The sequence below is a fragment of the Schistocerca nitens genome, chromosome 4, assembly GCF_023898315.1.
Source record: "Schistocerca nitens isolate TAMUIC-IGC-003100 chromosome 4, iqSchNite1.1, whole genome shotgun sequence".
Classification (NCBI taxonomy): Eukaryota; Metazoa; Arthropoda; class Insecta; order Orthoptera; family Acrididae; genus Schistocerca; species Schistocerca nitens.
This window is the reverse complement of record NC_064617.1, coordinates 931,743,780-931,762,417: the sequence shown is the minus strand read 5'-3', so window position 1 is coordinate 931,762,417 and position 18,638 is coordinate 931,743,780. Positions and strand designations below refer to the sequence as shown.

Here is an 18,638-nt window from a genome sequence, read left to right as displayed (position 1 = left end):
CTCAAAAACATGTATTTCCCAAAATGTTTCGTAATTGTTCAAACCAGTTCAACACTCATTGCTATAGAAAAACTGTTGTATAACACACTCTGAGTACCATAATTCCAGTTATTCGTTTCGGTGAATCTCATGTTTTTGCTTCATTCTTTCCAGTTTACTTCGTAAAATAAATAAAATTCTTCGTAAATAACACAAGTCCTTTATAAAACTCTTTATGAGTAATTCTTATATACTCGCTGCTTATTTATCGTCTCACTACAGGAAGTGCCATCATTGTTATTAACCTACATCAATATAATACATTTCTAAGTTTCCTTTGCTTTTTGATATTATGGACTAGTCTCGAAGGTAAGCTCTGATACTTCAATGATGTTAAAAAAAGAAATTTGTAACGGCCAAAACGATAGTAACGTTATATGACTCGACTATACGTGGGAAATAATGGCACACAGCAAACTTCCACAAATTCAGCGCAATACAAAGAATAGGGCTGCATATCGAAATATCGTACGTATTGCACGAGTGAAGAGTTTCATGAAGGCAGCAGATTACTCGCAATATTTGTGTTAGCTTTCCGCTTATAGCGTCCCACTGAGTTATACGGCTGTCTCCACGATTGTGGAAGTATATTTTCACAGTGCAAAAGTAGTTAACTAGTTGAAAGATCACACTATCGTAGTGAAGCAGGGCATCCACAAGTCTCATATCAGAGTCTAGCAGCGCACCGTACGTACCGGGTGGCTACAATCAAAGGTCAGCTGCCCACGGAGGTCCAGTGTGCGCTGTATTTATCGTACGGCAGTTAAACTTGGTAGATATTCTCATGCGCTAATATGGAGTCGGTTCACGTTGGAAAAAAATTAGTTCCAATTTTGGCCACCAGGTGCAAATCTGTCGCTGCACACTGTATGGTGTTATGTCATCCACGCTGTTACGCGACGAGCCGTAACGTGAGTGAATAGTATGGCTAACGAGAAGAGATACCGTGAGCTGTTAGTGAAACTGTTTTAAGTGAACGGCAGCGATTAAGGTGCGTTGAGAAAATATCGGCGACTGAAAGGTCTGACGGGTGGCTAGATGTTGTTAAATTGTTTGAACAAAATAATAATGAAATTCGAAAACATTGGCGAACTTGGTGTGGTACCTGGAAAAGAAAAGGGTCCTGTCCCGGTGGAAGTTATTGACGAGGTTGCTGTTGCAGTAACTGACCACGCAGCACGTGCCCCCGGCACTGCTAGTGCTCATGCACTGTGACGAGAATTGTCCGTCCGATGCTCAACACCACAAAGTTTTGCGGTCTATTTACCACTGGTACCAGTACAGGATCCGGGCGGTGCAGCAACTGAAACCACATGATTCACTGCAGAGTTTTGAATTCGCTCTTCGGATTCTGGCACGAATCGAAATTGATGACACGTGGCCAGGCAATAGTGTGTGGAGTAACGAAGAATATTTTACACTACAGGGTGCAGCGCATAAACAGAACTACCGACCTCGCGGTACTGTTAAACCACGTGTCGGGCACGAACAGCCTTTGCACTTGCTGTGTGGCTGCGTGGTGTGCATTCACAAGCACCTCTATTCTCGATCTGTACTTCTTTGAAGAGAATACATCCAGCCGACCAGCCACGTGTACCCTGACGCCTGTTCGTTTTCGAGACGTGCTTGGATAACATGTCGTTCCTGCTCTGGAACAACGCCAGTTTGTGGAAACCACTGCCTTCGTGCAAGATGGGTCAATACCTCATGTCGCTCGGCCAGTAAAAGATCTGCTTAATGCAACCTTCCAGGAACGTGTTATCTCCACAGATGCATGACTTGCGGCACCACCTGAACTCTGTCTGCGTGACTTTTCGGCGTTTATCAGGGACACATTCGGTCTCTGCCTGATGTGAATGGTGATATACAGGCAAACGTTGTTAGGTACCACCTGAACTTCTGCGAGCAACTGTTGACCACGTCGTTTTACGGATGTAGCAACTCTGGTGCTCATACTGAACAAATAGTGTAAGCGCTGGTTAATAATATAATCAACATTGTGTCTTTCTGACTTGTTTCACGTTTTCTGCCTACTTCTCTCTCCTAATCCATTACACATGGAAATATTTGTATACGTCTTTCTTGAATTTAACGCACCAGATTTGCACGTGGTGGCCCAAATTGGAACAAATAGTCTTCAGCGTAAGTCGGTTCCGCTTTACCGCTTTACAATGTTTACCAATTTTCGATGCCATAAGGTAATTAGAGTCCACAGTGGACCTCTGAGTAGCTGCACTTTAATTAACTCGTTCAGTTCTTAAAATCTAATTAGCGTGCACAGAGCTTTTACTATTATTTATAATTTTAAATGCCTACTCTGCAGGGTGGCAGGGGTAAAATACAGGGAGCGAAAGGCTATTACAATTTGTACAGAAAGCAGATGGCAGTTATAAGAGTCGAGGGATATGAAAGGGAAGCAGTGGTTTGAAAGGGAGTGAGACAGGGTTGTAGCCTATCCCAGATGTTATTCAATCTGTATATTGAGCAAGCAGTAAAGGAAACAAAAGAAAAGTTCGGAGTAGGTATTAAAATCCAGGGAGAAGAAATAAAAACTTTGAGGTTCGCCGATGACATTGTAATCCTGTCAGAGACAGCAAGGGACTTGGAAGAGCAGTTGAACGGAATGGACAGTGTCTTGAAAGGAGGATATAAGATGAACATCAACAAAAGCAAAATGAGGGTAATGGAATGTAGTCGAATTAAGTCGGGTGATGCTGAGGGAATTAGATTAGTAAATGAGACACTTAAAGTAGTAAAGCAGTTTTGCTATTTGGGGAGCAAAGTAACTGATGATGGTCGAAGTAGAGAGGATATAAAATGTAGACTGGCAATGGCAAGGAAAGCGTTTCTGAAGAAGAAAAATTTGTTAACATCGAGTATAGATTTAAATTTCAGGAAGAGGTTTCTGAAAGTATGTGTATGGAGTGTAGCCATGTATGGAAGTGAAACGTGGACGATAAGTAGTTCAGACAAGAAGAGAATAGAAGCTTTCGAAATGTGGTGCTACAGAAGAATGTTGAAGATAAGGTGGGTAGATCACGTAACTAATGAGGAGGTATTGAATAGAATTGGGGAGAAGAGGAGCTTGTGGCACAACTTGACTAGAAGAAGGGATCGGTTGGTAGGACACGTTCTGAGACATCGAGGGATCACCAATTTAGTATTGGAAGGCAGTGTGGATGGTAAAAATCCTAGAGGGAGACCAAGAGATGAATACACTAAGCAGATTCAGAAGGATGTAGGCTGCAGTAGGTACTGGGAGATGAAGCAGCATGCACAGGATAGAGTAGCATGGAGAGCTGCATCAAACCAGTCTCAGGACTGAAGACCACAACAACAACAACTCTGCAGACGAGTGGCGATTCATTAAAGAGACTGTGAATGGCACGTTTAAGTAAAGCCTGAACCAGAATTAAATGTTTCTTATAAATAAGCTCACAATATGTAATTTAAATGGTTAAAAGAATATTGAGCCTTAAAGACAATCGACACAGTTAAACAACATCGTAGTGATAATGCAAAACCAAGACAACCTTTTCGGTAATGTAATCCAGAATCATCAGTACAAAAAATACTCCAGGAGCATTTAATATCGAACAATTTAAGATAGCACTAGACGAAACTATAAATGATGCAGTAACAACCTTCCAAGCTGTTGTGAATTCGCCGGCCAATGTGGCCGAGCGGTTCTAGGCGCTTCAGTCTGGGACCGCGCGACCGCTGTGGTCGCAGGTTCGAATCCTGCCTCGGGCATGGACGTGTGTGATGTCCTTAGGTTAGTTAGGTTTAAGTAGTTCTAAGTTCTAGGGGACTGATGACCACAGATGTTAAGTCCCATAGTGCTCAGAGCCATTTTTGTTGTGAATTCGCAACCTTTTCGGGCCTGTGCCATTACGCGTGAACGCGTAACTAAAACTAGCGCGCGGAGCGATGCTGGTAGACAAAGTCAATTAACCTCACACGGACTTAAGCACTGGTTATAACCTGTATTGATTTACCAGACATCTCATACGCACTAAAGACTGTTCAACAACGTGGCTGTCCCTCAAACAAAGTTGACCCACAACAGCAAGCGACCTCAAAAGTAGTCGACCCGAACCAGACTATTAGTTCTGTAACGTAAAGTACTGTAGTGACAAGGAAGCCAAATGGCTTGTCAACCGTCAGTCAACACCACTGACTGAGAGCCAACCGACTCTTTGCCAGGCCGGCGAAAGGAGATCTTAAGCTCCTTCTGTTCGTCCATGAAATCTAGAAAATCGTCAACATAAGCTCTCAGGTTGGTGCCGTATTCCTAGACGCCAGGAAGGCATTAGAAACGAGCTTGTATTGGGACAGATTAGTGTTTGGATTCAGGATTTTCTAAGAGACAGGACCCAGTACCTTATTCTTAACAGGATTAAACCGACAAATTTAAATGTAATTTGTGGAGTATCCCAACGCAGAGCTACAGCCTCATACTGTTGAAAGAAAGGTTGTTCTGAGAAAAAATTGTTAAGAAAAAAATTCCATACGCAGTGAAGTTAGCTAATCAGGCGGTTGCGCCCGCAAATTCAAGCGGCTCGCCCGGTACAATTAGTGGCAGTTCTTCTCATAGCGTTGGTGACAGCGCACGAGACTGCTCACCCTTTGGCTCGGGTTCGATGCTTACTACCGTCCCAAGTCTAATTTTGATATCGTTCTCTTTTTGTATTTTAGGAAACCAAACGAAGAACACATTTGGCGACACAGTCTCTGGTGGGTCGCTGGAATCCGAGAGCGCAGCGGCCAGATTGGCTAACTTCAGTGCTAATTAACTAGGAAATGCAAGAAGACCTGGGGAGGATCGCAGATTGGTGCAGGGACTGACTGTTAACTCTGAACGTAAATAAATGTTACGCATTGCACGCAAATAGACGAAGAAATCAATTGCTGTTCAGTTACGCTATTGGTGAAAACTTACTAAACTCAAAATATATTCACGAAGAAAAATCAGAGACCTTCCGGAAGTTTTCCAGCAGTCGTTCTTCCCACGCGTCTTCTGCGAATGGAGTAGAAAGGAGAATAATGATAGTGACAGCGGCATACAATTCGCCACACATCGCAAAGTGGCTTGCGCAATACATATACAGTTGTAGATGGACAGCTAACTGCGTATTGCAGTTACAGTGCCTTTACATTTCGTCTGTCACGTGAGACAGAAAAAGAATGATATTTGCGTGAATATTTCTAAATAAATTTAATGTAGAATTATGAATGTTTCCCTTACGTCGTTTAGGCAAGGAAGAAACCAATATGAGTGACCTCAAGCATCTCATCTTCTTCTTTCATGTCGATCTCTTACATATACGTCTATGCTTAGCAAATACCGTGACGTGTGAGATAGAGAGTAGTTTTTATTGCACCACATGTTAAACTGCCCTACTGGAGCCATTTAGGTAGGGAGCGCAGGAGGAATGAGTGCCTGTACGTCTCGGATGAGCTGTCGTTTTCGTAACTCTTTAAGGTACGTACATAGGCTCTTCAGGAATGTTTGTACTTTGTGTCTTGAAAGACGATTCTCACAAGATGTTCGGCCCTTTCTTCGAATGACAGCGAGCTAAGATTTTCCAATGTTTCTGTTACACTCTACCGCTTGTCAAATCAGCTTGTAACCATTCGCACTGCCGTTCTGTGTGTCTGCTCGATGTCCCCTGTTATTCGGACCTGATATGAGTCCCACACGCTTCGGCAGCATTCAAGTATCAGCTGTACGAGTTTTTCCTACACAGTTACTTTGTAGACAAACTGCAGTATCTCGGCAGCCTACCAATGTACCAAGTTTGTGTGGTAATTCACTACATACCTCGATACACCGTCCGTATAAAAAAAAATCCAAGATTGATTTCATTCCTGGCTTATAAGCGAGGTCAGCGCAATGACTTCAGTAACAGCTTGAATTAACGACTGTAAACAACCTATGTGCATTCGAGCAGTCAGTTGTGAGCTGACAGTGCGACCGTAATGTGTCAACGTTGTTCTTTCACAAGTCGCAATGGAGCAACATGTCTAAATCAAGTGTTGAAGAAATTCTCAAGATTGTTTTGAAAAAGGGAACAGTGTGTGCAAAGTTTTTCCCGCACACCTTGACTCCCGAACAAAAACGACGCTTGGACGCCTGTGGTGACTTGATACAGGTGAAAAACACAATTTTTTTCTGTAAAAAAATTATTACGGGCAGTGAGACTTCGTATTACCAATACGAACCTGCCACAAAGCGATCAAATGTAGCCGTTCACATGAAGGGTAACACTTTGACGACGTTACCGACAGACAAGCCAGTGTGATGCGTCAGTTGAACAACTTCCCATTGAAGGACGTTTTGGACAGATCCACTGGTCTTATGAACAGTTTGTGCATTGCACTCACGTGGGGGAAACTCTGTAGGACACCTGACACATTAAAACTACCATCTTAACTTTTTTTTTTGTTAATCCAAACATTTTGGACTGATGGGGTACAATGTTACTCCCAAATATATGTACAACATAACTCACTCTAACCGTGGTTCAATAATCCTGTAGTGAAGGGGTAGCATACTTTTGTGTTAGTGCGAAACTTTACATTTCTTTTTGTTCAGAGCAAGTTCGCAGTCTTGCACTATACTGATACTTTTTGAGCTCCAGATCGATTTTTCCGAATAAATTTCGTCGCATGTAACCCTGATATTGCAGCTAATGTTATCCGCTAAGTCGTTAAGTTGGACAGCAGTTGTCCATTACATTCCTGCGCCCATAGATAACTCTGTACCCAGGATAACGTGTTGTGTCCTGCTTGTCAAGGAATTTTTAGTCCAGTCACAAACATGGTTACTTATCACACGAAGACGTGTTCTCTTTACAATATATGGATATGATACTTAATCAAAAGTTTTCCAAAAGTCTAGAACATCTTAGCCGAACTTCATATGTTTTTAGCGAAGATCGGCGCGTCAAACAAATTATGCATAGAGAAGGAAACCTTTCTCAGCGAACCTGTATCAGTTCTGCGCTTTGTATGTATAAAAGTCTTAATAACGGTAGTCAACCTTGCTACGTCTGTAGTACAATGATAAATTCCCTCTTTCAGTACATTTTAATTATTTTTGATCTTATGACTTTTTTTGATCCAAGCTCTACGGCGCCATTGTCTTCATCTCAAGCTCAGACTATCACTTACACTCAATCCTCGGTTATGTGTACTATGCTGGATGACTTTACGATGTATATGAGAACTCAAACAACGTGTAGATAATGCTGAAAGGAACTGGAAAATTACGAACAATTTTCTCACGCTAACTGATATTTGCCGAGCTATCGGCACTTTTTTTTTAGATGACGAACAACCAATCGAAAGAGTATAAAACTAACTCATATACAAAATGGCCACATCATAAAGGAGATGTTTTGCCTATACAAAGCACGTTAGTCCCAACACGCACAAATAGTTAGTCTTTAGCCTTGCGAAACAGCGTTGTAATTTCAGAAACAAGTCACTTCCTCTGGTTTTTTGAGGCAGGACTGGTCGTTGAGTGTCGTCGAGAGAATGTGGCACACTTTTCCTTGGGCCGTGCGTGTCCGTCACATGTTGTCCACACAGAGAGCGAAGCCCCTGGCATCGGCGTGCAGTTGCCCGGTCTGGTCACAAGTCGTTCCTATTAATCAAAACTTTGACGTCGATTGTTCACTAACCATTGGGCAAAAAAAAATCTTGGTCTGCAAATTTTCTGAACTTTCTGCAGGCGTTTCCATACGCATCACAAAGTACTTTAGTATATACTAATCTCTGCCCTTCTCTGCAATGTTTACCCTCTCTATGGCTCCGTCTAGTACCAGGAAAGCTGTTCGCTGATGTCTCAACACATGCCTTCTCATCTTGTCCCTATTACACTTAGTACTTCCACATACTTCTTTCGTCGACGATTCCGTGTCGAGTCTCTTCGTTTCTTATCTTGTCAGTGCTCTTGATTTTCAGCTCACTTCCATAGCATAACATGTAAAACGCTTCGACTCTCCTCTTTTTCAGTTTTTCCATACTCTTATTCACTTCCTATTTACATTCCTAAAAACAAAGATAACTGAAGTAGTAAATATCTCAGTATCCCTTCTTGGGGGTTAGTTATTACTTTGAGACAAAGGGAGCGTTGCACATAGACACTCATAGGAGTGTTGCAGTGTATTTCATTACTAGACACAGCACCGACATTGCGCTACCGATGAGCACCTCTCAGTGCATGATTTGCGTGTGGTGGGGGCTGGGATGTACACGACCTTGCCTTTGTCGGGTCTGCTGCAACTCTGACAATAATCATTGCAGTGAGCGCGCCTCGCTTGACGCTTGACACTTAACTGAAGGACATTTCATTGGTCCGAGATGAGTGCAATTTCAGTACCAGAGTGCTGACCTCGCTGTTCCTGACGAGATGATGATGATGATGATGATGATGATGATGATGATGTGCATCTCTCGTAGTGGATCGGCTTGACGGTGAACTGAAAAACATAAAGAAATCTAGGTCCAGTTAAGTTGGCTTTAGTGATGATTCGATGTAGGGCTTTGGCCGGGTGATTTAGCACCTATCCCCTGCACTCCCCCCCCCCCCCTCCCCCTACAACCTTCTTCTGCTTCGTCTTCTTCTTCTTTTGCGGCTTGATTAAATTAACATCAGGGATGCTATGGTGGCATGTTTATTTATTTATTTACATTTTCTGCGTGTAGACCATCAAGCTGATGACTTTTGCAAAAGTCATACATTGGTTGAGTAGATTAATATAGATAACACTTATATACAATGGCGGTTAATACATTCATCTTTATTCTAATTATATGTTACAACAGAGGGCAAGTAGATTAGAATTCACGGACTGAATATAAACATTTATTTACTAAGAAGGCTTTTAACTCCCTATGGAATAACTCTGGTTCACAAGTTTTCAAAACATGTGGCAGCTATTGAACCGCATCTGACCATTAATATAAGGACTATTGTCAGTTATTTTTCTCCCAAAAACTCTTGATCGCTTCGTCGGTCATCTCTTCCCTGTCTCAGCGGGTGAAGACGGGATAGGACTTAATGAGGTCTGCCCACGAAATAAACTCCTGATACTCGAATTCCCAATTAAAGGGTTAAAGCCCACGTTGGAAGGGAGAGTGTTGGAATGGGAGATAAGGAATGTGAGTAACGGTAAAAGGATAGGGATAGTCGTGGTGTGGATAGGTGTCGTCGTGGATAGACACGGCGATCTTATTGAGCGTCGCCCTCAAACTGTTCTTGTCCGTCAAGCCTAGCAGCGAAGTGGATCACAAAAAGAGTGCGACCTTCCCCAAGCATTCTAATTTTTCCTCTAGTATGTCCTTACTTCTGATTGGCAGGATTTGATTCGTGTCAAAAGCATTATCTTGAGTGAGGATTAATTTGTTCGTACGTACAGTGGACTCGTAAGTATTGTCAGGTCCCTATGACAGTTATCTCGATCGACAGACAAGTAGCTGTGTTGGGTGCCCATCCAGTCCCTCCAGCTACTGCATACAGTAGCACTCGGGAGCCCTCCTTGACGTCACTGCCTGTAGAATTTCTGTCACCAGGCAGCTTGTGCAGACTCGCAGAGGATAAGTGATTGGATTTTCAGCAGCTGGAGGAAGTGAGAAGGAAACGAGTTTGGTGGGCGTGCGCAGGTGGGTGGTGCTGTCGCTGACGTGGTTCCTGGCGGCGGGCCTGAAGTGGGGGAACGAGGCGATCGCGGGCTACGCGCACTACTTCCACCTGGCGGCGTGGCTGGTGCCGACGCTCAAGTGCGTGGCAGCGCTGCTGCTGGCCGCCGTCGACGGCGACCCCGTGGCCGGCGTCTGCTCCGTCGGCAACCAGAACCCCGCGCACCTGCGCCTCTTCGTGCTCGGCCCGCTCGTGCTCTACCTGCTGGTACGTACTACACTCTTCCAGCACCGAACTTAAATTTCAACTGTCACAAAGAAAAAATGTCACGCAATTAATTGTTGTTTGTTTATACGGGGGGCGTTCAATAAGTACTCCCGCTAGGTGAATACCGGGCTGGTTCCTACGTCCGCCTCGGAGACATCTGAACACGTTCGCACTTTTCCATGGATCACACTAGATGCAGACAGCTTGGGTACACTAATTCCGTTCCGGGGAGGGGGGGGGGGGGGTTGGCGACATTTTGACATTTTTTTGTCCAATTTCGGTTGAAGAAATACGGAATTTGCTGTGGGACACCGTGGAATATTCCCGTTTCAGCCCCCATAGTTTCACGAAGTTCCGACATGCGGCGGTGCTACATTTAGTCTTCAAAATGGTGTCTGTAACGGAATTACGAGGCGTGTTTTTTAAGTAAGTACCGTTTTGAAATTAAAAAAATACGTGCTAAGATATCTCAATAATTTTATTTTTACATGAAAGCGTGTACCTTAATCTACTTTTCTACCCAATTTCCGTCAATATTCAGGCACTTGTGATAACGTTGTACCAGTTTTTGAATACCCTCCTCGTAGAAGTCTCCCGCCTGACTTGTTAACCACTCCATCACCACTGTTTTGACTTTGTCATCGTCTTGAAGACGCTGACCGCCCATGTGTTGTTTCTTCAAGTGCAGGAACAGATAGTAGTCACTGGGCGCAAGATCGGCTCTGTACGAAGGATGGTCTAGCGTTTCCCATCGAAAAGATGTGATGAGATCTTCGGTCTGATTGGCCACATGCGGACGGGCATTGTCGTGCAGCAAAACGATGCCCTTCTCAACTTCCATGGACTGTTGCTTCGATTGTGGTATGACGTAGGTCACCCATGTTTCATCGTCCCTAACAATTTGGCTTAAGAAATCATCACCGTCGTTGTGGTACCGCTCAAGGAAAGTCAATGCACTGTCTAAACGTTTGGTTTTGTGCACATCCGTCAACATTTTCGGTACCGAACGTGCGCACAATTTTCGGTAATTCAAGTGCTCGGTCACAATGCCATACAAAATACTACGAGAAACATTAGGAAAGTCATCCCATAGGGAGGAAATCGTAAAGCATCTGTTTTCTCTCACCTTTTTGTCCACATCTTGCACCAAACTTTCATTAACGGCACTCCGTGTTTTCTCCGTAACCTGGACAGATCTCACGATGAATATCGATCGCTTTTAGGCCTTTAGCACTAAGAAATCTTATAACAGCCCATATTTCACAGTCGGCGGGACTCACGATTATCGGAGGCATCTTAAACACCCAGTACACAACATAAACAAGGAGGAATCAGACTGTAATGGCGTCAGTGCGTAGATTAAGGTACAGGCTTTCATGTAAAAATAAAATTATTGAGATGTCTTAGCACGTCTTTTTTTTAATTTCAAAACGGTACTTACTTAAAAAACACACGCCTCGTATGTTCCAAGGAAAGAGCTGTCATGTTTTCTTTTGAAAGAAAAACGGACCATCGGAGACATCCCTAGGCGCCTGCAGACTGTCTGCGGAAATCTGGCAATGAACAAAAGCACAGTGAGTCATTGGGTGAGGCGTACGTCGTCATCGCAACAAGGTTGCACAGGACTGTGCTGTCTCTCGCGTGCCCGCCGGCCGTACACAGCTGCAGCTCCTGCAGTCTTGATACTTGCGTACACTCTCATTCGAGGTGATCAACGCATGCAAACAAACTTCTCCTTCTTCGTCACAACACGAGGCCTCACACTCTTCTGCGCACCCGAGAGGAGCTCACAAAGTTCATTGGACTGTTCTTCCTTATCCACTCTACGGCCCGGATTTCGAATCTTCCATCTGTTTGCCCCATTTTGCAGGAAGCAGTACGTGGATGATAGGGAGATTTTTGATGCAGCAAGACGTTGGCTGCGACGTATACCAATAGTCTGGTACCAGGCGGGTACACATCGTAAGGCTGCCGCACTCAACGGAGATTATTTGAAAAATAGTGTTTTCTAGCCAAAAGAATGGCGAATAATATGGTATATTGGAATCCTGAATAAAACTAACCTCCTTTCAGAAAAAAATTATTGCATTACTTATTGTATACCCCTCGTAACTAGATGTCTGCAGGGGCAATCCACGTTGAAATCCCCAAATCACAGTAACGTAGCATCCCACTAGAGAGCCAAAACAGAATGGCACAGCCCATTTATATAACTGAATATCGCGTAATAATTCGCTTTCTCCATTTGAAGAGAAACAGATCTGCAACAATCCATCCTGAGTGGTGAAAATGTACTGAACAATGTACTGTTATATGACAGTGGTTAGATGTCACAGACGAATGCAGTGGCGTCCAAAAAGTCTGAATGACGAAGAGTGAAGTGGCAGACCCTCTGTCTCTGTGAAGAACAGAAGTGGAGGCATCGTTGCTCGAAGACCGGCTTGTCACAAATGAGGTGATACTGGAAAAAGTGGAAATTTGCCGTAGATCAGTACTGAACATCTCGCAAGACATTCTGAACGCAACAAAGATCGTAGCCTGCTGCCTTCCACGGCTGATCCGCCTCCGTTCTAGAAGCCCACCATATCGAGACAGCAGCGGAAATGCTGTAATTGTGTCGGATGACTTCGTCAGCTGCCTGTGCAGCACGGACTAAGGTGGCAGTGCCGTGACAAGGGGGCAGGAAGGGGGGGGGGGGGGGGTAAGGGGCACTAACAACGCCAAATCAGTAGTAACAAGGCCGACCCAGCATTTAAGTGGGACAAAGGCACAAGGAAATGATGATGATGGATATGACAGCCAAATGCCCCTATGTTGAGCTACGTCACAAGGAGAAAAGAATCTATCTAAATCGACAAGGTATGTCTTTAAGAGAGAGTGACAAACGTTTTCCGTTTTGATACTAGTTGGTAATGTTGTACATCTTTAGCAAATGGTGACGTAGATAATATTAGTGGATTTAGGCATTCGGCTGTTATGTGTCACGCCATTGAGGGAACATCTGGCCGACTCCACCTTATAACCCTGGTAGCACAGCGCCTCACCGATAACCCTTGTAGACTGTCAAATCATCCAGCCTATCAGCTGTAACCCGCCCCACTCTTTCCTCCACAAAAGAAGGCTGGAGCCGACTTCACTATTGCTTAACTCTAACCCTCTTTACCTTCAGATCCGTCTTTCCCACCTATTACATCCATACTCCATACATATTATAACATTAGTTTCACATATAAGTTAATGAGGAGCCAGAGTAATAAATTAAGATTCTCCATTGAAAGTAAACACGATAAAATATAGGATAAGTGCTAGAATCCTCTTCAGACAATAGAATAGTTAAACTGGAAACTGTTCAGATACCTAGTGTATGCAAATACTTCTCGTTATTTTAAAATGAAAGTGGATCTAAGGTATTGGTGTTCGTGGGTTAATTAACTGCAGTTCACTTAAGTGTCGTTTTATAATGTAAAACTGCGAACAGAAATAGCTGAGATATGTGAAGAACTGTGTAATTATCTATCTTATTTCCAAATTACCATTCTAGGCTTAACTTTCAGCATAGTGCCACCGAACAACATTCGTGCCTCAATTTTGTGATACGTGTGTTTAATTGTGTATGTAATGTAACGAAAATTTAAAGCCTAATTATAACTACTTTGTACATGTAAATAACTTGAGCAGAATTTATATAACTTTGACAAGATGTTATCATGCCATACTAATTTTCAGAAAGAATAATAAGTGAAACACACCGACTAATTAAATGGTGTCTCGTATAGGTTGGAATGTTCCTCCAGGTACATATTACTGAACCTGCTATCGCATACCTATCACCGATAGCCATAAACATTAACGAGGAGAACTGGACAAGAGTCGTAACCCGATTTCCCAGAAACTTCGCTCAGTGGAAGAGGGATCAAAATAGGCGAACATGTGTCTCGGCTTATCCGTAGATACTCGACCATTTCTGAAGAAACTACTCTCAAAGGTTTCGGCGTATTTTCCGGGCACTTTGTGTGTCTTTTACCGTGTCAAATCCTCGGATGAAATGATCGCTCAACGGTTAGCGTCGTTACTTTGTTTAATTTTGTCACGTGTTCCAAACCTTATTATTACTTTTATTTTTGTTTTCATCTGCAGAAGATCACCATACGAATGTTTTCCAACGTATATTGATATAATATTGTCCTTATTCGTCTATTAATTCTATGTCAGGTTAATGAATATAAAAAAGTGAGCCGGCCGGAGTGGCCGTGCGGTTCTAGGCGCTACTGTCTGGAGCCGAGCGACCGCTACGGTCGCAGGTTCGAATCCTGCCTCGGGCACGGATGTGTGTGATGTCCTTAGGTTAGTTAGGTTTAATTAGTTCTAAGTTCTTGGCGACTGATGACCTCAGAAGTTAAGTCGCATAGTGCTCAGAGCCATTTGAACCATTTAAAAAAATGAATGAGAAGATTATTTGGAACTGTTTTCGGTGAAGTTTCTGTAGTGTATTTCGATTCATGATCAACTGCAAGCGATAGCTTTTAGAAAAGTGATCAGCTATGCATGGTTTGCGCGAAATTATTGCCAACGAGCGAAACCTCCACGAATGTTAACGACGTTTCTTTCCCCGAGTGAGATTCATGCGAAGAAATGTCACTATGGCAGAACTGTCTTAGCACCATGTTCTTGGTGCTCGGAATATCTGTATTTCGAATGCTTCTACGATCGATATCATCCAAGGTTCAAAAATTGTTCAAATAGCTCTGACCACTATGGGACTTAACATCTGAGGTCATCAGTCCACTAGAACTTAGAACTACTTAAACCTAAGTAACCTAAGGACATCACACACATCCATGTCCGTAGCGTCTAGAACCGCTCGGCCACTCCGGCCGGCTATCATCCAAGGGAGTGCACCAAATCTTCCTTAAGAATAAACGTATGAATGAAATATAAGAATTGATATGAGAATGGAGTATCACAATGTGTAACCCCTCAACGCCCACATGCACATTTATATCATATAATGACGGTGTGACACTTATTTTGAAATCAAGTTGTAATTTTGCAGTTAATATAACAACCTTGTCCCCTAATTTGATAAGAAACATTCGTATAATAATCTTCTACGGACACTGGTCGATATTTGAATACAATGAAAATAAAAGAAATATAAGAGTCAAGTTTCGGGCACGAGGGGCAAAATTAAGAAATCGCAAAACGCACCACTGAGCCACCATGTCGTCGGAGAACACCGCTCGGTAGAGGGCAGATAAAGTACCTGGATAATACTTCGAAGCTTTCACTGTCATTTTTTTCTGAAACGGTCGAGCATCTACAGACGAGACGAGACATTTGTTAGCTTATTTTGACTCCTTTTCCAGGCGAAGTTTCTGGGAATTCGGGATATGAAACTTGCCGGTTTCTCCTCGTAAGTAGCATTAACGTAAACAAAAATAATGTGCTAAAGGGTACATGGTGTCTGGGCTCCCCCCTCCCACCGCCTCTCCCCGTCCTTTTCCTTCCATCCCCTAGGCGGCCGGGGTGGCAGAGCGGTTCTAGGCGCTTCAGTCTGAAACCGCTTGACCGCTACGGTCGCTGATTCGAATCCTGCTTGGGGCATGGATGTGTGTGATCTCCTGAGGTTAATTAGGTTTAAGTAGTTCTGAGTTCTAGGGGACTGATGACCTCAGAAGTTAAGTCCCATAGTGCTCAGAGCCATTTGAACCAACCCATCCCCTAACCTCCTCTCCCAGTGGTTGTCGATTTTTGTTTAGAGGTCTCCGGCTCTCTCTCCTTTAAAGGGAAATGGATGCGCATTGACGGCCTCTGTCCGCAGGTGGGTACCTCGTTCCTGATGGGCGGCTTCGTGTCGCTGTTCCGCATCCGCAACGTGATTAAGCAGCAAGCGTGCGGCGGCCGCAGCAAGGCGGACAAGCTGGAGAAGCTGATGATCCGCATCGGCATCTTCAGCGTGCTGTACACGGTGCCGGCGACGATCGTGATCGGCTGCTACCTGTACGAGAGCAGCTGGCACGCGGCGTGGACGCGGCCGCTCGCGTGCCCGTGCGCGCCGCGGTCGCCGCGCCCGCTCTACTCGGTGCTCATGCTCAAGTACTTCATGGCGCTCGCCGTCGGCATCACGTCGGGCGTCTGGATCTGGTCGGGCAAGACGCTCGACTCGTGGCGGCGCCTGTGGCGGCGCCTGTGCGGCGCGCCGCCGCTGCCCGCGCCGCCCCCGGCGCGCAAGCTGCCCGGCGCGCCGCCCCCGCACGCCGCCGCCCCCGCCGCCGCCGGTGCCGGCACGCCCGCGCCCGGCTCGACGCTTCTGGCGGCGCCGCACGTGGCCGTGGGCGGCGGCGCGGGCGGCGGGCCCCCGCAGCACCACCACGTGCTCAAGGCGGGGCCCCCGCCCGCCCCCGCCTCGCACGTATGACGGCCGCTGCCGCCGCCCGCGCCCGCCGCCGCGCCGGCCACCACCGCCCACTCGCACGCCACCCCCGACGAGGGGCTCAGCAACTACGGCCCGCTCTAGGCTGTCCACTCTGCACGGTCGAATGCTACGAGTGATCCAGTACGCTCACGTCGCGAAGAGAACAATGGTGCAACCTCCCAAACCACACAGATTCCATTTTGGCGATCTGTCCGATACCTCTTCGCTGCTTGGGATAACTACTGGAGGCACGTCTCCAGCGTCCGCCTCCTTGGCCGAACGACCGACAGTCGTCCGTTTCTCAAAGACTGGCACCTCCCTTCGCGTGTGTGTTTGTATCTACTGGACTGGGACGGCTTAGAGTGTAAGGACGCCTCCACTACAGATCTCGATAAAGTATGTCGCCGTACATCGACATATCTGTACGACAGTCTGCCTTCCTCGAGTATTCTCTTCTCCACTGGATGTCGAGAGCTTAGGCTACTCCTCATCCATTCTGCTGCTGACTGTTCAACGAGACCACTTTCGTGGTGCTCGGTCAAAGATCTTTGTAGCGCCCTGTCTGAGATCCAGATGTTAGCTGTTCGGGAACGCTGCACTGAACGCACGTAGCAGTAGCAGTTGCTTAAATCGTATACTTACGATTTACGGGTTGGTGCGATGGCTTCTGTGAATCCGATCCTGTCTTTGTACCGTCACTGACACCTAAGCGAATGACTCCTCTATTCTTGTACTGTTGCCAGGATGTAGTAGCTCCAACAGTGTATCCTCGTGGCTAATCCCTTCAATACTCTGGCATATCTTACACATGAAAGAACAGTTCATTAGTCTGAACTGATCTGTGTGGGATCTAACAATGTCTCTATATAATTCTTTGCCAACAGGATTTAGTCGGACCTGCAGTCTCTGAACTCACACTCTTGAGACTTGAACATCTGCGACCTAGTATCGCTGATATTTATTAGTCGACAATTCTTTATTTGTTACTTGAAGTTTAAATTCTCGACGACCTTATTCTCCAGAATGTGATATATCATAGATTTACGGATTACCAGCAGTCGCATCTGGGTCTTTCTTCAGTGTACTCATCTCCGATGCTTTATCTATCAAAATAATCTAATTAATGTTACGATGGATATTTTCAAGTGGTTTCAACGTGTATGCTTGTGGACTGCCAGTAAGCACTGATCACTGGTTATCTGGCAGATTCCACACGCCATAAACTTTGGCAAGAGACACATCAAAACTTCTTTCCAGAACGAGGATAGGACTATAACGGTAGGGCGAGATGCAGGACCGTAGCCAACGTTTACTAATTCTCTTCACGCTTTCAGGCAAAACGCCGAGTTTCGGGATTTCTTTCCGTCTCCAGTATCTCTCATCTGTTACTGAAGTCGCCCATCTTTGTCTGTGGGACAGACTGGGGTAGTTATCAGCATACGGCACACAGTACAAATCTTTTGTCATGCGTACGTGTAAGATACACACGAAAGAACTTTCTCAGACTTAAAGTAACTCTTCCGTCTCTCCATATTCTGCATTAACTGCCCTTTCCTTCAAGGACCTCATACATTTTTAAAAGCAATCAAGAGCTTGTCACGTTAATGTATTGTAAGCACTTCACAGGATTCTTACAAACCACCACATGTCATCAATCATCTACATCCACATTTTCGGAGACCCTCCTTGACTGCTTCTCACAATTACTCTGTCAGGCAGACGCTACATTTCTCTCTGCTTTTGGACTTCTTTCTTAATTGGTTCCTTTTCAGCCTCTTCGTCACGGAGAAATTATGGCCATTTATTTGGAGCCCATTATTCCTTAAATGCACGCGCCTTCTTACTTGTATCGCCCTCTTCTGCACGTATCTTTTTCGTGTTAACGCAACTGCCTCACCACTATCTACTCCAGCTACATATTTTTTTTTTCTTTTTGTTTGGATTTGCTTCGATTCTGAGTACTTCAGAGGTACTTACAGGCGTCCTACACTGCTCAGATGATACAATATGATTACTCCAGCAAACCAGCTCTTCCGCCACCGTGAAAATGGAAAGAAATTTCTGGAATCTACCAGACGCTGTACGTGTCCCGTCGGAAGATGCCTCCCCATAAAGCGATGGGGAAGCATGGAGGGGTGAGGTGTGTTTGTTTGTGGTGGCAGAGAATGCTCAGACAGCCACCACGTTGCCAAGCATGACTACAGCTTGCTGTGGACGACAATAAACCTGAAGTCTGGAGAAGAGCTGTTATCGCCGTCCAGCGTTGCT

General features: G+C 44.9%; 1 protein-coding gene across 1 annotated transcript in view; it reads left to right on the top strand.

Annotated features, from left to right (window-relative positions):
• Positions 1-16,373, top strand: part of LOC126252675 (frizzled-5-like) — a 183,798-nt gene extending 167,425 nt beyond the window's left edge. The window contains exons 9-10 of the mRNA XM_049953578.1: positions 9,712-9,955; positions 15,777-16,373. Coding sequence (XP_049809535.1) covers positions 9,712-9,955; positions 15,777-16,373 — 841 coding nt within the window. The remainder of the gene's footprint in view (positions 1-9,711; positions 9,956-15,776) is intronic.
• Positions 16,374-18,638: the final 2,265 nt, after the last annotated feature.